Source organism: Nanorana parkeri, unplaced genomic scaffold (assembly GCF_000935625.1).
Source record: "Nanorana parkeri isolate BGI_ZX_2015 unplaced genomic scaffold, ASM93562v1 scaffold1989, whole genome shotgun sequence".
Lineage (NCBI taxonomy): Eukaryota > Metazoa > Chordata > Amphibia > Anura > Dicroglossidae > Nanorana > Nanorana parkeri.
The window spans coordinates 186,372-205,927 of NW_017308257.1; the positions used below are offsets into that span (position 1 = coordinate 186,372).

The 19,556-nt window shown below is 40.9% G+C and overlaps 1 protein-coding gene across 1 annotated transcript in view; it reads left to right on the plus strand.

The window, feature by feature from the left end:
- The first annotated feature begins 279 nt into the window (after positions 1 to 279).
- Positions 280 to 19,556, plus strand: part of CEP83 (centrosomal protein 83) — a 32,318-nt gene continuing 13,041 nt past the window's right edge. The window contains exons 1-7 of the mRNA XM_018572293.1: positions 280 to 394; positions 2,484 to 2,738; positions 5,597 to 5,747; positions 9,344 to 9,436; positions 12,584 to 12,715; positions 17,228 to 17,479; positions 19,038 to 19,169. Of these exons, the coding sequence (XP_018427795.1) occupies positions 2,554 to 2,738; positions 5,597 to 5,747; positions 9,344 to 9,436; positions 12,584 to 12,715; positions 17,228 to 17,479; positions 19,038 to 19,169 (945 nt within the window). The 5' untranslated portion in view covers positions 280 to 394; positions 2,484 to 2,553. The remainder of the gene's footprint in view (positions 395 to 2,483; positions 2,739 to 5,596; positions 5,748 to 9,343; positions 9,437 to 12,583; positions 12,716 to 17,227; positions 17,480 to 19,037; positions 19,170 to 19,556) is intronic.

A 19,556-nucleotide genomic window follows, 5' to 3' on the forward strand; every position in this document is an offset into this window, starting at 1 on the left:
ACCAGTGACGTCATGTAAACTTGCCATTTTACAAATGGTGTCGCGCTGCTTTCGAATTCGGTGGTCACGTCCTTGTACAGTGCCCCATTTGGGAAAAGTAACGAGTGGTGCGTCCGGTTGGGGGAGGAGCGCCGGCGCCATTTTTTTAGAAACTATAGAATGAAGAGAACGGTACATGATTCTGTTTAATCAGTGCGATCTTGAACGCTGTGAGGTGACTTGATCGCCAGGCTTACGGCAACAGCCAAGGTTCTGTGTATTGGCGTGTGCTTGCCTCTGGCCTGATCTGATCATGTGACTCGTGTGGTTGTTATGGAAACCGGACGCCGGAATCCGTTCTTGTGTGTGTGGTCTCTGCCCCAAGTGTGTGAGGACGTATGGCATACGAAACAAGGTAGGGCGCTGACAGTTCTGTATCTGCGATGTGATTTCATGTGTCATTTCAGACAGGGCCGAGGTAATGGACATTGTAAACAGTACATTGAGTTTGAAGTGATCACTTGTAGCCAGAAGTTTACATTTCCATGAGAGGGTTGTAAACACAGAGGGCCCATGTCTAGGATGTACAAGGAAATAATAATCTGTTAGTTTTGGGTATAGTGAGGTTTCCATCCTCTGTCAGGTTGTATCGCTGTATAGTACAGGGATTGGGATCCTTAGTGAGCACCCTGAAACTCATGAGATGTGCTATCACCCTAGCCGAGGGGAAGTGGCCTGAACCCAGCATCTAAGAAGTATTTTTCACTAGCTATTTTGTTACTTGGAGCTGATCTCCAGGTATACAGCTAAATACACAGATACAATACATCTATGGGAGCAGGTTTACCTGCCAAAGTATTTGTATTGTGTTTATCCAGTCCTGACATTCACATAGCCCAGGATACCTGATAATGTAATGTTTTACAGGACCTATCTCTCCCCCTGCCCGCGAGTGGACAGCTCAGCACACTGATGAGCTCCGCTTTCTGTCACTATGCTCTCATCTTCTATCAACATGCTCCGTAGCACATGAACAATGCTGTAAAACTGACTTCTTGTGTTCTCTCCCTCCCAGTCTAAAGCTCTGCTATACAGGGGACTTTAACAAGTTCACTTCATGTACTTACACTTTCTTCCAGTACCCCACCCCCCAAACAGAGTTAGCTTTAAAAATCCTTTAAAAATAAATCCCACCCATCGCAGAAGTGCTTTCTCAAGGGATTTGGAGCTCTCCACTTTCCCAGGTGGCAGAGGTGATGTGATTTGCTTCAGAAGCTAGGGATAGTTAAAGTCACAAAACTTTGGACAGGAGTGTGCTGCGGAGACAAAGGTAAGTTTTTTTTTTAGGCTTTTTTGGTAACTTTTTTTTTTTTTTTGCATAGATCTACTGCTTGAGAGCAGTAGATACATGCAAAAAACCCCAGGGGTTTAATTATACTTTAACTATTTTTAGTTCTTTTGTCACAGCTTCATTTTTTTACAGCTAATTGTGTTTGGGAGGTGGAATACTGGCAGTAAAGTCTGCTTTAGGCCTCATTCACACAAGAAAAGGCCGGCACGTACAGCTCCGTGCATGGCCGTATCGGGCAGCTCCCAGGAAGGACAGGTGCTGCGTGGGATTAGTACGCAGTCCCCCGTCCTTTTCTATGGGGCTACACGGCTCCCTACGCTCACCCCAAGGGCAGGTCCGTACGGGTGTCGGTGTCCCTGCTCGGACGCAGACAGGATCCAACCTGTCAGCGTACGAGTACGGACACCCGCACAGACGTGCAGGGCGGGTGAGCGTAGGGCGGCATGGAGCTGTACGTGCCGGCCGTTTCTTGTGTGAATGAGGCCTTAATGAGCGCAGAGCTGCAATCATTTGGAAGATATGTTCAGAAGATTCTCATGTGTTCTTTTAAAACTGAATCCCAGGCGACCACACATTTCCTGGTCAAAAAGTAGAACTTGGATGGGCAGGGTTGCAGATTTTTCCATCTTATTCAGCCCTGATTACAGCACTTTCTGCCTACCTCTAGCCCACACACATCATCTCCAGCCCACCACCAAGGGAAAAACGCACGTGATCCTAATTCCAATCACTTTATTATAAGCTGTTTTATTTTCCCATTTACACATCTGTGACTTGGCTTTTTATATTCTGGTTAATTGTTTGCTTTTTGAAAAAAACGTAGGTAAATATTGTTGGAATTGAAAACTGTAAGTAGCCCCCCTCCAGAAGGAAGGACAGTGTCAGCACCAATTCAGAGATGATTTGAGGATCTACAGCTGAGTGATACACAAATAAAATAAATTTGTGTTTAATAGTTGCGGTACTTGAATTAATTTGTAAGATTTAACTCCTGAGTTTAGTGTCACTTTGAATGCAAGTTTAATAAATCCAAATCTGATGAAAATAGTTTATTCCGAAATAAGAATACATGTTCTGTGAATACATCTTTTAAATCTGCAGTCATTAGCACACTTTCTTCAATCAGCTGTTACCTGTGTAATTTATTCCTCAGGGAGTTGATGTAAAGAAGCAAAAACCAAGGAAACCAACCCATGCCACTCCTGTGATCTGTGGATTTTCACATGCTTACAAGAACCTCTCCTGGTAACAAGATGGAGTCTTCCTTTCCAGCTGTGTTCCCCCAAACAAGTGAAACCTTTACTGTCCCTTTGACAGAGACAGAGCTTCATAAACTTTTAATTGATGAAAAAATGCGATGTGAAGACCACAAGTCCAACTATCAGACTCTGAAAGCTGAGCACACCAGGTACTGTATCATAATCCTTCTGTCACAGTGTTACTGGGTTTACCATGCTGTATGTGTAAGTGATGCCACTCTTGTGTTCTATATCTATAGCTGCTCTGACATATGTAATTATATTTATTTTCTTCTTTGAAGAGTGGAAATGAGGACAATTAGCTTTGATCAATTTCCTGCAATTTGAACAATCAAAGCAGTTCTGTGACTCATTCATGTTTCTGTGTTTTTTTTCTGTAGAAGGCTATACATGATCACATTGCAGCAAGACATTTGATAACTGTTCATTCTTGTTATGATTACTGGGGCTGTACACCTTTTAATCTGAGCAATTCTCCTGATTGCTTCTATGCCAAACAGATCACACATATCTAGCCTGCTGAGGAATTACAGCGACTGAGGCTTCATTTTTTTTTTCTTATGTGCTTCTGAATTTTTCTTTGTTGATCCTTAAAGGGCCTTTGGGAAAAAACACATACAACAAAGAATGAGAAAGCTCAAGAAAATGCATGAAAGGAACACAAATGAGCCATTTTATTTTTCATGATGCATGTGGAGAAATGATCAGAGTTAGGCAGAATTCGATGTGCTGAACAATACCAAAAGGAAAGCTAGCATAGTATACCATAGGGACACCAGACGTCCGTTTAGCCAAATTGTTGTAGAGCATGGGAAGTCGGAAAGAGTGTCAGTAGTGCTTGGAACATTCTTAACCCCTTCATGACTGAGGCCTTTTTTTCATTTTTTGTACCCATGTTATATTCCACATTTTAGGCCTGAAAATTACTTAAAACCCCCCAACATTATATATTTTCTGAATGCCAAGACCCTATAGAATAAAATGGTGGTAGTTGCAAATTTTTATGTTGCGCAATATTAGCGCAACTTTACCCATATCTTCAAAATAATTACAAATACACCTTTTTAGAAATGTTTAGTAATGGCAATCTACAAACATAAACCTATAGATCATTGCCTTATTTTTCTTTTCTTCCCCATTCTTCTCACTGTGACAATTTTTACTAAGAGCAGATTCATATATCTCCCTTTACTTCCTGGAACTCTGGCACATGTGACCATGTACATCATCTCAGGGGAGAAACTGCCTTTCCTTGAGATTTCCCAGCAATGCTCTGCTGGCGTAACCTTCCCAGGATCCACATTACATAATTTGTGCCAATGAGAACCAGGAAGTAGTAACAAGAAATTGTAAGTAAAATGAAATCTGTTTAATTTATGAATGTTGTATGATTTTATATCAGCACGTAGAGCTCAATGCTGATGTGATTTTTAGTGAAAGGGGGTAAAGGTCCGCTTTAAGGATGTAGCCAAAAACCCCAGCTCCCAGTGGTGGAACAATAGTTGAGCCTGAGGATGCAGTTGAGTAATCCAGTACAAAATATGTTGTCCTAGCTATGCAGCTCTATATATTTTCGAGCCCATTATACAGGAGAGATGTTTTTCAATGAGAAAAGGGTTGTCATTTGGAATCCATAGCTATAATGGAATTACCACTAGGTATGCATCGAAATTAAATTTTTAGATAGAAACCAAAAAAAACAAACATTTCAGGCTGAAACCAAAAAGCACTTCTTTTTTTTTTTCCTTTTTTCCAACCTTTTAAAAATGTTTTTCCTTAAATGTAATGATTTATAATTTTTTTTCTTTTACCTTACCGTTGAGGGCTTTGTGGAAATATCAGGGGTCTAGACCCCTGATATTTCCTTTTAAAATAGAACAAAAGATTGAGGACACATTTTTCTATTTTAAAATAGAGTCCTAAATTTCTGTACTGAGCGTTCCTGTCCATTCATAAACTGTAAAAATAGTATGAGTTACTATGTCCACAATCTTGAATAAACATGAAGTGATGTAGAGCACTTCCTGTTCATTCATAACTGGAACACATTAAATATACTACAGTATGTCCTCAATTATTTACAAGTTAGTTATGGTGGTGGTCAATCCATGTGTGAAAATGATGTCCCATGCACCCTGAACCACTCTTTCACAATTTGAGCCTGATGAATCCTGGCATTGTCATCTTGGAAATGCCCAATGTGCCGTCAGGGAAGAAAAAAATCCATTAACCTCCTTGACGGTAATCCCGAGTGTGGCTCGGGGTTAATTTTCAGTAGCATAAGCGGTAACCCAGAGCCAAACTCTTGTCCCTTGAGTCGCGCTGTGTGCTCCGGCCGTCTGGGTTACGTCCCTTCGGGGGTCGGATCCGGTGGGAATTTTAAAAGTAAATATAACAAAAAAATATAACAAAAAAATTAAATAATCAGACCGCCAGGGAGGTTAATGGAAAAACCTGGTCATTCAGTATATATAGCTAGGCAGCTGAGCTGATTTTTTGAATGAACACATAGCTTTGCTGAACCTATGACCAACTGAAGCAACCCCAGATCATTAAAAAACTAAATCCAGGTGGTGACTTTTTTGGCCAGGCAGTGTATATGCTGTTTTTGTATACAAAATAAGCACAAAGGGGGTGCCTTTCCTGGTGCAGGTCAATTTTATTTCAGTAAACATAGAGTAAAAAAACAAATAGTACTCACAAACATGAGTGTCACACAGCCATGAAATAAGAGCTGACGGGCAGTAAGATGTCCACTAGGTGATTCCTGTGTGTAGTGACGTTAACGCGTTTCCGGGGCACGCCCCCTTCATCAGAACATCTTTTTTGTATACAGTATAATGATCACATAAAACATGCTGTATATTACCTAATGATAACATATAACTGTAAATATGTTGCATCAGCTATAAAAAGTGCATATAGTGGCTGTAATTGTGATTTTAAATAACTTAGATCATCTCCCTGTTCAAGATGGTAACAAAAATACTACAAATATTGATTGCAGGTTGCAAGCTGATTATATAAAGTCTCAAAATGAATGTAAGCAATTTGCTGCTGAGATTCGGAGCATGCATGAAAAATATAAACTTCTACTGGAGGAACTGCGCGGAGAGCTTTTAGAAAAAACAAGTGAAATGGAGGAGCTAAAGCTACAAGTAAGATCTCTGCACAACATAAAATGGCTGATTTGTGTTCCTTCCATGCATTTTCATGTGTGTCAGTGTTTTCTCCCACATGAATTAAAAGACGTTTATAAAAGCACCTGCAAGATCGCTGGTCTTCGGAGACTTCCTAAATCTTGGAGTGCTCGCTGTTGCTGTCATAACAACAAAATGCATCAGTCTGTAGAGTATTTGTGTAGCCACACCCCGCTTGAATGAAAGTGACAATTTTAATGTGTAGAATAATACATCTTGCTCATTTTAATGAAACTGAAAATGTCAGTGTAAGCTCAACGAACTTGCTTAACTGCAAAAAGAAAAAATGTAGATGCTTTGCTAGTTTCCTAAGCCTCCATTAGCATTTTTCTGCATCTACATGCAAAACAATACATTCTTATGGGGCTCGTTTACACCTGCGTGTTCGCACACAAAAAAAAATGCGGAACGCGAGAAAAAGTACATGCGCAATTTTCTGGGTAATTACACTGCGTTCTGTCCCTTCAGAGACTATGGTTGTAACCGCAAACACGTCTATTAAAAATTGCACGTTTTTGTGCATGCGTGCTATGGATGCAACAATACCATTTTTTTTTCACAAGTACTTGCTAATACCAATTACCAACACTTTTTCTTCAAGGGACGTGTGACATTTTTTCTAAAACAATACAGGCTAATGATTTTAGGGCAGTTTCTTTATAATTATGAAGACCTGTAACTTAATCTACGATTATACAGCATTGGAGAACGGCAACCAGGAATCATGGATTGCTGATATTTGTAGTCCTCTATAGCCGGTTTCCATTCTCTATTGCATTTGATTAGCAGTGTGACACACACCAATAAGAGAAGAATAATAGGCAACTGTAGTATAAAAGTTTACTTACTGTACATGTTCACAGGAGGGTATAGCAGGTTCCAGAAGGGCTGTGAGGGTCACTCAGAAGTCTGGCAGTGTGTCTGTGTGCAGATAGTTGCATAGTTACATAGTATTTGAGGTTGAATAAAGACATAAGTCCATCAAGTCCAACCTATTGCGTGTATGCATTTATGAGCTGGTGTGTGCGTGTATATGAGTCCATGTGTGATTTTTCTCTTAGCAATACCTGTACCCCTGTATGTTATGGTCTCCAAGGAACTCGTCCAGGAGTCTCTTGAATGATTCAACACTCTTAGCTGAAATCACTTCCTGCGGCAGCGAGTTCCAGACCTTAACCACTCTGACTGTGAAGAACCCCTTTTTTGGTTGTGCCCTCAGGTCTTTGTTATGGAGCTGACCGTAACTGCTTTTTGGTCTCACCACGGCTGCATGCGGGGCTCTCTAGGGCTGTGTTTGCATCTCAACAGGGCTGCATGTGGGGTTCTCCAGGTTTGTACCGACTATTGCCGTACATCGGGCTCTCCATGTACTCGTGGAAATGCTCTATATCGCCCCCTAGCGCGTACAAGTGTGCTAAATTCCAAACGCGCAGGTGTGAATGGAGTCTTAATCAAACATGTCACACTTTTGTTTGTGTTATTCCTTGTGTCCCTTGGCCAGTTTTAAGTACGTTTTAGTAATTGCATGGTTATGTCCCTGACATGTCACAATATACAAGAGAAGATATAATTTAAAAATAAATTACTTATAATTGAAACACCATCTTCAAATTTAAGTGACCCTAAACTCGGGCGTTAAATCTTAAAAATGTATTCAGGTACTTTAAAGTAGAATTAAACCTTGGGGGTGATTTTTTTTTTTGGCATATCTCTACTGCTAGCAAGCAGTAGATGTATGCAAAAATATATATATAAAAAAAATCTTACCAAATAGGTAATTACTTACCTGTGTCTTTGCTCCCGTCTGAAGATCTGAAGATTTTTGAGCGGCCGTGAAGGATCATTGGGAGATCTTCGGCCGGGAGAAGAGGAGAGACACAGTGGAGATGAATGCTATGCGAATAAGAATATTACCAAATGTAAAATAGGTGCTATCCCAATTTGGCTGCAAAAGTGGAAATACACTTTAGGTATTTGGACCAGCTTTTCTCCTCCATTTTACCCCAAAGGAACCCTTGAATTAATTTTCAGGTGTAGAGGAACCCCTGTTGACGACAATTTATCGGTGTGAAAAATTGTATCTTACGTTAGTGGTCAGTGAGAAGAGTGCCACCATTAAAGGCCGCTAAAAAGAGCATTTGTGTCATGCTGCTTGTTCTTTCAAGTGGCATTAGCCCCAGAACTATGTAAGCATAATCAAGTAAAAGATCAATCCCACTTCCAAGTTCAAGGAACCTCTGGAAGAACCATACGGTTTCACAGAACCCTGGTTGATAATGGCTGATTTGAACTATAAAGACACAATCTTATAAATCCTAAAGCAGAACTGTAGTCAAAAAAGATCATCCCTTCTACTCTGCACACCTCATTCCTTAAAGTTGTAAAAGGCAGAATAAGGAATAACATACCCTGGCAACCAATTACTTGCCAATTACTTGACCAAATACAGGTGAAACTTGAATAATTAGAATATCGTGCAAAAGTAATTGCAGTAAGTGCTGCAAAAGGGGCCCAAACCAAGTACTGAGTACATATGCATGCTTGTACTTTTCAGAGGTCCGATATTGTTCTATGTACAATCCTTGTTTTATTGATTGCATGTAATAATCTACTTTTTTGAGGTTGTGGATTTGGGGTTCTTGGGGTTTTCATGAGCTGTAAGCCATAATCATCACAATTATGACAAATCACGGCTTGAACTATTTTGCTTTGCATGTAATGAGTCTATCTCATATATTCGTTTCACCTTTTAAGTTGCATTAGTGAAATAAATGAACTTTGCACGATATTCTAATTATTCGAGTTTCACCTCTACATTGGTCACGGAATCGCTATGGAAGGATTTGATCAGGGAAGGTCAGAGCTCGGTAAGGTTGGCATGTAGTGTGTAATAGGGAGATGAGAGCAGGAAGCGGTAGACTGTATGGTAAAAGTTAGAGATTTGGTTTCTTTTTCTCTTAATATCACGTCCTGGGTTTTAGGGTCAGTTAGGCACTTTGCATGAAAACAAAGTCTGCATGGAGGCACTGGGAAAAGCCTGCACTATCTTGCTGATAGTGTTTGCCTCTTGCTGCAATGTCTACAGGTTTGCTTTAAATACTTTATCGATTAAAAACTTTCTGTATTTAGGAGAACAACTCCTTAAGAAATGCTGTAAACAATCCTTGTTTTCTCTTTTAGTTCACTGAAGGACACAACAGATATCTTGATAATTTTCAATGGGTTATACTGCCACTCGCAGGAGTAGAACACTAGGCACAAAAAAGAAGCTTGGCTCTGGGGGCGGCTCCTGCTGGCCACACCCCCATCCAAGGTTTGGAAAAAATGTATGTATATATATATCATGCATGCATACTTCGGAGCCAAACATTACTGCTATATGCTCATGCTAATTTTAAAGCATTGGAGGTTGGTTGCATGCGGCAACCAGTTACACTCCATGTTTTCTCATTTTTGGAAGATTACATGGAGAACGCTAATACCTGATTGGTTGCTGCCAATCAAAGCCATGATTTTATTTTTCTATTTGGTTAAATAACATTTTTATATTTTAGGTGCTGTCACCTCACAAACTAGAACTATTAAAAATTCAAATACAGCAAGAAATCGAAGCTCCAGTGCGACAACACTGTCAAAAACTGGTTGAAGTAAGTTTGTCTTTACTTTTTGGTCTCTGTCTGAGTTGCCTACTGTCAGTAGATTCCCAGTCTCAAATGAACAAATCTAATAGAAAAGGCTTGGTTGGTATGAAGATAGACAGATAACATTAGTCATCTTTTTTGTACAGCATTTTTTACTGCATTCAATACATAATCGGTTTTTCATTTTATTGAAGCCCATTTATGAATCCCAAAAATTATAAGAATCAAGGTGGAGTCTGTGCAGAGGTCTAACATGGCTCCCTGCTTTATTATCACTACAGCGCTGCCATCAGGTCCCAATCCCCAATCAAGACTCTCTTGCTGAACCTAGAGGAGCATTTGAAAAAATTAAGAACAGTGCGACAATCAACCCTGAAGGTGCCCATACACCTTGCGATTTATCGTACGATAATCGCAAGGTGTATGGAAGGCGTGCGGCCGTTTCTACTGTACGGTCGCACGTCTTTTGTCTTACGAGCATGTTTGAAAACCCGCCGAGAATAGTACGATTGTCGGCGGGTTTGTGGCATGCTCGTAAGACAAATGCCAAACGGGCCGTTGTGCGCTAGCGCACACTGCCCGTTCAGCATTGCAGTCATCGGAAGTGATCACAAGTACGATCTGCCTGTCCAAGATGGTCAGATCGTACGTTTTTTTCATTACCTTACAACCATCGCAAGACAAAAAGTCTTGCGATGTTTCTAAGGTCTATGGCCAGCTTTAGGGGCATATTTCTAAAGCAGGTAATCTGATATTCATCAAACATTCACGGCAGCTGAATCTTTCTGGGGCAGGTGTTTTGAATGACTTTGATTGAATCACTGCCAGTTATTGTTTGGTGAAGGTCACAATCACTGCTTGGGCACACACCTTACAACCATCGCAAGACTTTTGTCTTGCGATGGTTGTAAGATAATTTAAAAAACGTACGATTTGCCTATCTTGGACAGGCAGATCGTACTTGCGATCGCAAGCCCGCCCCACGGAGGGGCGGGCTTCCGATGACCGCAATGCTGAACGGGCAGTGTGCACTTGCGCACACCGGCCCATGCGGCTTTTATCTTGCGAACATGCCACAAACCAGCCGAACATCGTACGATGTTCGGCTGCTTTTCGAACATGTTCCTAAGATAAGTCGTGCGACCTTACAGTAGCAGAGGTCGCACGTCTCCCACACACCTTACGATAATCGTACGATCGCGGGATTTCCCACGATTATCATAAGGTGTGTGGGCACCTTTTTTATAGATATGCCTCCTTCTGTTTATTCCACCCTGACTTGATTTCTATCATTTTACGGAAGCTAGAGTTGGGCTTTAAACATTTCTTTGTATCTTGAAATGTCTGATTTCAAGCTGCTAGATATCTTCTGAGTCCCAGCTCAACAACAGGCAAGGTGTCTGTTGCCTATCTTCGGTAGGGCCCAGTAGTTTTTAAATGTTAAAATTACCTAATAAGCTTGGGTTTCAATACGTGTTGCCATAAAGTCGTTGTCATATCTTTATTCAGGTTATGATTTTGGGAATGGGGTGGAGTGGACCATCGAGACCTGATCAGTTACACTGTGAGAGACTCTCACTACTTGTCCTTTTAGTGAACATGGAGGTTGTCTGGCTAAGATCATTACACATTGGCTACTTTCAACCATGTATTCACTGCTCTGCTGTCTTACTAAAAATATTTTGCTGTGTCATGGATGCTCAGTGCATTACATATCTGTTTGCATTATACAGATATTATAAATATAATTAAAGATGATCTAAAACATCAGTTGTGAATTTTCAAAAAAATTGCATTGAAAGCTGTGATCCTTTTCTCCAAATCCATATACAGGTGAAATTCGAATAATTAGAATATCGTGCAAAGTTCATTTATTTCACTAATGCAACTTAAAAGGTGAAACTAATATATGAGATAGACTCATTACATGCAAAGCAAGATAATTCAAGCCGTGATTTGTCATAATTGTGATGATTATGGCTTACAGCTCATGAAAACCCCAAGAACCCCAAATCCACAACCTCAAAAAATTAGAATATTACATGCAATCAATAAAACAAGGATTGTATATAGAACAATATCGGACCTCTGAAAAGTACAAGCATGCATATGTACTCAGTACTTGGTTTGGGCCCCTTTTGCAGCACTTACTGCAATTACTTTTGCACGATATTCTAATTATTCGAGTTTCACCTGTATATGGAAAACATCTGAGATACTTAGTTACAATTGTATATCGCAGCTGAAGGTGATAAAAACTAGAGGTGCACCGAAATGGAAATTTTAAAACCAAAACAAAACCGAAATAAAAAAAATTGCCAGGCCGAAACAGATACCGAAAATGTTTTTTTATTTTAATTTTTTCACATTTTTTAAATTTTTTATTTAAATTTTTTTTAATAAACTTTTACATTTTTTTACATTTATTTATGAATACATTTATTTTTTACTTTACTATTAGGGGTCTAAACAGACCCCTGATATTTTCTTTTTAAAATAGGAAAAGAGATTGAGGACACAAAGTCCTCAATCTCTTTTTCTGCAGACTCTGTTATCAATGAACAGGAATCCTATATACTGAGTTTTCCTGTTCATTCATAACATGAGGACAGAGTATGTTTACTATAACTACAACTATGAATGAATAGGAGGGGATGTAGATCACTCCCATTCATTCATAATTGAGGATATAGTACACTTAGCATGTCCTCAATTATGTACACACACTCAGTGATCACTGAGTGTTTGTACCTTGCTCTCCTCTGACACGCTGTCACAGGAGGCTGAGCGAGCCCAGCCTCCTGTCTCCGCCCACACACCGCTCTGTCGGACTGTGATAGGAGGCTGTGGGATGAGAGACATCTGCCGCTCACTGCGCTCTCCTCCCGCAGCGCTTGGCCGGCTGTCACAGTTTCTCTCCTCCCCGCTGTGACACAGAGCAGCCCCCAGCGGGGAGGAAAGAAAGCAGGGATGCGCCGATGTATCAGCAGGAAAATGGCACTTACGGCATTACAAAAGTGCAATTTTCGGTCGCTATATCGCTGCATCCCGAATAAAAACTTGTTGCGAATGCCATGGTATGCTGTCTTATAAAAATTTAGATCAAAATTATATTTCTGAAACTGATATCTTTGTAATGATTTCATTTTCTAGGATACTGAAAAATATCGCGCAGACTACAATAAACTGCGTTATGAAACAAGTATTCTTGCAGCTCAGCTTGAGCAACAGAAAGAGGAGCAGACTCGTGTTTTAGCAGAGCAGAAGATCAAGTATGAAGCTGAGGTATGAAAATCCCTTTCTCCTAAATACAGAAAATAATCTTCATTAACCTATACATGGAAAGTGATTAGGTAATTATTGAAAATCTATTCATATATCTCCTAATTAGTAGTGGTGAACTTGCATAGATATTTGGGGGGAAAAACCCATTACTAGCAAGATGGCAATATCTTATTATCTGAAACAAGAAATGAAAACCAACACACAATATTAGGCATTGTAGAGATGTGATCTAAATCTTGCTTGCTTGGTTGGAACAACCAATGCCTCCCGAGCTAGTGGTACAGCTGCAAATCTGGCAACAAAAAAGTTTCCACTTTTCACACACACTGAGAGATCATCATGTCTTGCTCATAGAGAAGAGGCATGACAAGGACATTACAACCTAAAGGGGCTTAATGGCATACTGATTCTGTTACTGTCTATGACAACATTAGAGACAACTGTGAACATTTCTCTGTGGTTTCCAACTGATCATGATTCCCAGACCTCTAGGCAAAGGCAGATGTTTGGTAAAGAGAATCTGTCACTTTGCCTAGGGCAAAGTAATAGTCTTTGGAAAGCTTCCCCCTTGAGATGCTTACCCCTCAACATGCTTTAGTCACCTGTTGAAACTGTAGGTCTAAACCTTGTGTGTTTTCTGTTCGTCTGTGCCAGAGCTTACAGAGGATTATTTACAAGCTTCCCTGCCTCACTTGATGGTGTTTGGGCCTGGTGAGTGACAAGCAAAGAAAAAGAACAAAAAAGCGCACAACCGAAAAGTCCAAGCTGGCAGTGGGGGGTCAAATTAGGGCTGGGAGTGCAGTGCGCAAGCTCTGTATAAACAGGGAGAGGTACCCTGTGATGACAAACCAGAAGACAACCTATATATTGAGAGCGCTACTACTGATAGAATAAATGGTTGAAGCAACACTTACATTTGAGAAGTCCTTGTGAATTCTCTGGAGGAGATGGGATGGGATCCTTGGGGAGGTGGGGCCCGGTGAAATCCAGTGTACAGGACGGCTGAGGGGATGTTATGTGGAGCAGGAGCAGCTGTCTCGCGGCGAGGCTCAGCTGGCCAGGCTGAGCCACGGCGGGCAGGAAAGCTTAATGGAGGGCTGTGGTGTGGCGCGTGTTGTCAGCGGTCGTCTCCCAGTCAGAAGTGGTAGGAGACGTGACAGTACTGGAGATGAGGGAATGCTCTCCAAGTGTCACAGTGAAGGGCTGCAAGAACCGTTGTCGGTGGTGTGTAGGGGATGGTTTGCTACGCGTTTCGAGGCATACGCCTCTTTGTCAAGCTCGGATGAAGAACGGAAATGCGGGAAACATACGGGTTTAAAAAATGACAGCTGGGCGGAGTCAGCGTCAGTCGTGCTGACCTGATAGGTCGAGTGATATGATGGGGCGGCTGGAATATAGGAGCACGCCCCGTAAGCATAACGGGCCGTCCTTCGCTCGTATTCTGCAGTTTGCATCTCGTATACTGTCCTACGGGGTGCAATGGGTTATGGAAATCCACTATGTAAAAAGAGGGATTATAAGTTTTGGGACTGGATGTGGATATTAAAAACGAGAGACCTCAGTCTTTATTGTATTCTATATTTATTTAAAATTTGATTTGAGAGACAGGTGGATGGAAAACGGGGGGTAGTTAGATACAAAAAAGAATGCAGCTGTTATTGATGCATTCCGTGTGATAAAAAGTTGCGTCCCCTGTAAAAGGGAGAGTAAAAGAATAAAAGAATAAAACGTTTAACACCAATTGTGGTGTAGGTATATTGACCTCTGAAAGGTGGTGGCTGACCGATATGTGTTGTATACTTTTATAGAATCGTATGAATTTCTAATTCCTCGTTGAGACCTATCGGGACCAAAGTGTTCAATTTGTATATCCAATAAGTTTCTCTTCTGCAAAGAAGATGAAACCTTTCAGAGGGGGATAGTTGATTCGAAATATGTTCGATGGCAAACACTAGGAGATTTTGGGTGTTTTTATTGTGTTTTAAAGTAAAGTGACGAGGTACACTATGTTCGGTATCACCTTTCTCTATTAGACGTCTATGGTCCACAATTCTTGCCCTTAGGGGTCTTATTGTGCGGCCAACATACATCAGTCCGCAGGGACACTTCAGTCCATATACCACATGGTCATGTGAGCATGTTATGAATTGCTTGATGTCGTATGAAGAATTAAGATGGTCGTGAAATTTTGTTTGACCATGGTGGATAAACTGACATGTCAAGCATCTGGGTTTTTTACACTGGAAAATACCAGTTCTATTGTCGAATAAAAAATGTTTGGGACAGGCTTCCGGGCCTTGGAAGGATCGGCTAGGGCCTATCAAGCTTTTGACGTTCCTGGACCTCCTAAAGTAAATAGAGGGGTTGGGCGGTAGGTGTGGACCCAGTTTAGGGTCTTTTTGCAGAATGTGCCAATGTTTTCGTATAACTTTCTGTATGGCTGTAAACCCATTATTAAAGGTGGTAATGAAACGTATTTTGTGAGTGGGCCTGGTGAGTGGTTGCTTAGGCTTGAGCAATGCATCCTGAAAGGAAGGGGATGAGGTTCCCTATACCCATAAGTAGGGATGCACTGATACTAGTACTGATACTACAAATGCTCCGATACTTACCCCCGGAACTACTGGTCAGAGGGAGATTTCCTTTGACCAGCAATGACGCGAGGGAACATGAAGCTATCTTCCCGGCCAATCAGGAAGGCGGGCGTCAAGTAATGACTCACCTCCCGGCTTCCTGATTGGCCAGGAAGCTGGCTCCATGTATTTTGGCTGACTCGATGCTGATTGGCTGAGAAGCCGGCCAATCAGCATCCAGCCAGCCAAACCGCATGGAGCCGTCTTCCTGGGCAATCAAGAAGCCAGGTGGCGGGTAATGACACACCATCCGGCTTCCTGGAGGCTGCATGCTGCAACGGAAATACCCGTATCGGTACTCGGTATTGACGAGTTCCAAAATAATATATTCGGGTACTCGATACCAAAAAACGGTATCTGCACGGGCACCATCACATCATTAACTCAGTCGTCCCCAACAGGGAACCGCAGCGGTGAGGGACCTGGTGGGGTGGCTTAGGTGAATATATATGACTCCACAAGGTAAAACTCTTCTCAACCTTTTTTCAGTCGCAGCACCTTTTTAAAAGTATGCAAATTCTGGAGGCACCCCAGTTAAAAATGTACAAAAAGTAAATGTAAAAAAGCATGTGTGGGCCCTCCAAAATTTATACCACACCCTTATCCTAGATAGGAGTCTTGTATGGATTTTAAGGGGGGACACAATGCAAAAACACAACAAAAGCTGTTTCCTTCAGAGTCCCCATTTCACATCACCAGTCCCCCTTTACATGGGAAGCCAACCCCCCCTTCATGTCAGAAGTCACCCCCCCCACCTTTTTACATCAGAATTCACCCTTCACATCAGAAGCAGACCCTGGTTGAGAAAGGCTGATCTATACAATCTCCTTTAGATTTGCCAGCAACTTTGTAGTGTAGAGGACCTAACTTGACAAGCTGTACAAATTGCATTTAGTCAGGTAACGCTTGTAAAACATAGTTGTTGGCGAATCAAAATGAGATTGTAAGTCATATTCCAGCATGTGTGTGATCAGCTTTGATCAGTAATTGCTTAACCAGTTGACATCCGCGGTGTTAAACCCCCTTCCCATCCAGGCCATTTTTCAGTATTCAGCGCTGCGGTACTTTGACTGACATTTATTCCGTCATGCAACGCTGTACTGAAATGAATTTTATACCCTTTTTTGGGGACACATAGAAAACCGATCGGCGACTATAGAGCCGCTGATCGGTTGTATGTGAAACAGCCATTAACGGCTGTAGTAACGAGCGGGTCATTCCTGCCCGTGCGCGCGCGAGCAGGAAAAAAAATGCCGTCTGGCGACGGCAACCTGCGGATGCGAGTCTGCCGTCCGTCCGTCTTTTCTTAACGGGCGGACGGCAAGAGGTTAAAACAACACTCCTAATGTGATTTTTTGAGACTAGATTGATTACAGATCTCTTGTGAATATTTTGTTCTCATTGCTTGATGCAGCTGGAAATCAAGGGATCTGTGCATTTTCATGCCATTAAATTAAACACAATTTTAGAGATTACATAGAACCAGTGACCCCAGGCCCTGTCCCCAAAGGGACTTTAAAGCCTTTGCCCTTACTGAACACCTTCTATATCCTAGGACATTTATGCCTATGGATCATTGAGTAAGTATGTGAGCAGCACTGCCTTGTGTTTTTTTTTTTTTTTTATTGGCTAAAATTTCCCAATACATGTTTTGATGCATCCATTCTGTGTCCAGTTCACTCCTTTTCAGATTGTTATACTGTAATATGTGTTTTGTTTGACAATTGAGCTTCTTAAGTGAGCTATCTGTATTTTTTGTTTCTCCAGATATACATAGTAAAATGACAGCACATTAGAATGCTGAGTAGAGTGTGGGTGTCTGGGTATTAATAGAACTTCTAATAATGTTACAGTATTGTATGCTTAATTACTTTTGTAGATCTCACAGCTAGAAAAAGATAAAGAAGAACTTCAAAATCAGATAATAAGTGTTGATCCCACAAGAGATAGCAAACGTGTAGAGACGCTCTTGGGAGAAAAAGTCCAATTATGCCAAATGATAAAAGATTTAAAGGCTGAGGTGACAGAACTTCGAGCATCTAGAGACCATTATGGATCACAAGCAGAAAATGTACAAAGATCCCAAAAGCAACTGTTTGCCGAGACCCAGGCAACTATCCGATCCCTTGAGGTAAAGATCTACAGGATACAAATATTAAGTTGGTTTTGTTGACATTGCATGATGATGTCCTACTATGTATTCACTGTTTTGTATTCGTATCAGATACTTGTCATATATTTTGGGATATGTTAAAGGGAAATTAAAATGGTGTGGGTTGCTTTTTATTTACAAAAAAGCGTCATCTTTCTTTTTCAAGTGTACATGTAAACCCAATCACTAATATTTGATATAAACTTTTAACATGCTAATATAATTTCAAAAGTCATTTTCAAACTTAAATTTGAGGCTTTCATTAAAATAATACCTGGTAATCCTGCCATGAAGGTCAATGTTCAGGCCCTTCCTGTTACAGTGAGACAATGTTTTGTCCCTGTCTACCAATTATGCACCTGCATTGTCATATTGTCACATGGACTTCCAGTAGAGACTACAAGTAGCCATTTAAATACCCATTACAAAGGAATGTTCCACTGTTACCATTAACAAACCTACCCTGAGAAATGCCTTAAAGTCATTGGTAAATTGCAAGTTTATAGAAAAAAAAAAGTGGCTGCAGGATACAAGCAGCACTGAGATGCAACAACAGATGCAAAAGGGTTCAAAGAAGTATTTTCTTAAAAAAAGAAAATGTGCATTATATGCATTGATTTAGAAAACAAAATATAATTTAAGTAGGGTTTGTGTCCAAGTGATTTCTAGCACACTATAGGTTTTCTAAAGAACCCAGCCTCTGTCTCTATTTGCCTTTCTGTCTCTAGTTGAAACCTACAGAGTGAGAGGGAGGAGCCACTGCTCTGACTTTCATATGTGTGTGTATGTGTATATTACAGCTTGAGCTACTGGGCTCTCTAAAAAATAAAATTAAAAAATCTTCTTTCAGCAAAGCGTGTAAGGATACACAGCTAAACATCTGCTGACTGACTATGTAAAGAAAAATGTCTATAGGCAATATTTTCACCTTACCTGACTGAAAATGTGTATTTTAAATGTGACAATAATAACAAAATAAAAACATAATACAGTAAATTCCCAGTTATCCTGCACTCACGGGGATCGGTAGTTTCTGCTTGCTTGAGAGTTGATAGTAACTCTCAAGCAACCACCCCGTGGCACCCCAGCACCATATCCCCCCCCATGCCGCAGCCCCAGCCCCATTCACCTTACATCTTGCTGCCAGTCGAGTCGGTGGCTAAATTCCATGGTTGGCAGCAGAATTTAAACAATGGGGAGCAATAGCATGCCTGCTATTGGCCATTTAAAATTGCAATAGCAGGCTGGCTATTGAATGCCAGCCCACTGAGCAGAGGAGCAGACCTGAGCAAGTTCTCTCTCAGGTCCGCTCCTCTGCTCAGTGAGCGGGTTCAATATCCAGCCTGCTATTGCAATTTGAAATAGACAGTAACAGGCTGGCTATTGCTTCCCATTGTTTACATTCTGTTGCCAAACGCAGAATCTAGCCACAGTTGAATCATTTGGCCAAAGGTAAATCGTTGATATACCTGTCTCTCCGTCTTTAGCTGCTATTGTTTTTTTTTTGTGAGTTTAGATGTCTATTCATCTTTTCTAGGCAGAGAAGCAGTCTTTAAAACTGAGCCAGGAACGACTAGAAAATGAGCTTCACATGACAACAGAACAAAATGACATCTTAAATAAAAAACTGCTGGAAGTGGAGAGAAAGGTTCATACACTCACTAGCAAAGTAAGTACCGTATATACTCGAGTATAATCCGTCCCGAATATAAGCCGAGGTACATTCAGCAAAAAAAATGGGCTGAAAAACTCGGCTTATACTCGAGTATATACGGTAATGTATTTCTTTTAATAATAAAATCTAACTCTTTAATGTGACACTAAACTCAGGAGTTAAACCTTAAAAATGAATTCAAGTACTTTAACCACTTGAAGACCGCGGTGTTTCACCCCCTTCCTGGCCAGGCCATTTTTCAGTGTTCAGCGCTGCAGTACTTTGACTGACGTTTATTCCGTCATGCAACGCTGTACTGAAATGAATTTTATACCATTTTTTGGGGACAGATAGAGCTTTCTTTTGGTATTTAATCACCACTGGGGTTTTTATTTTTTACTA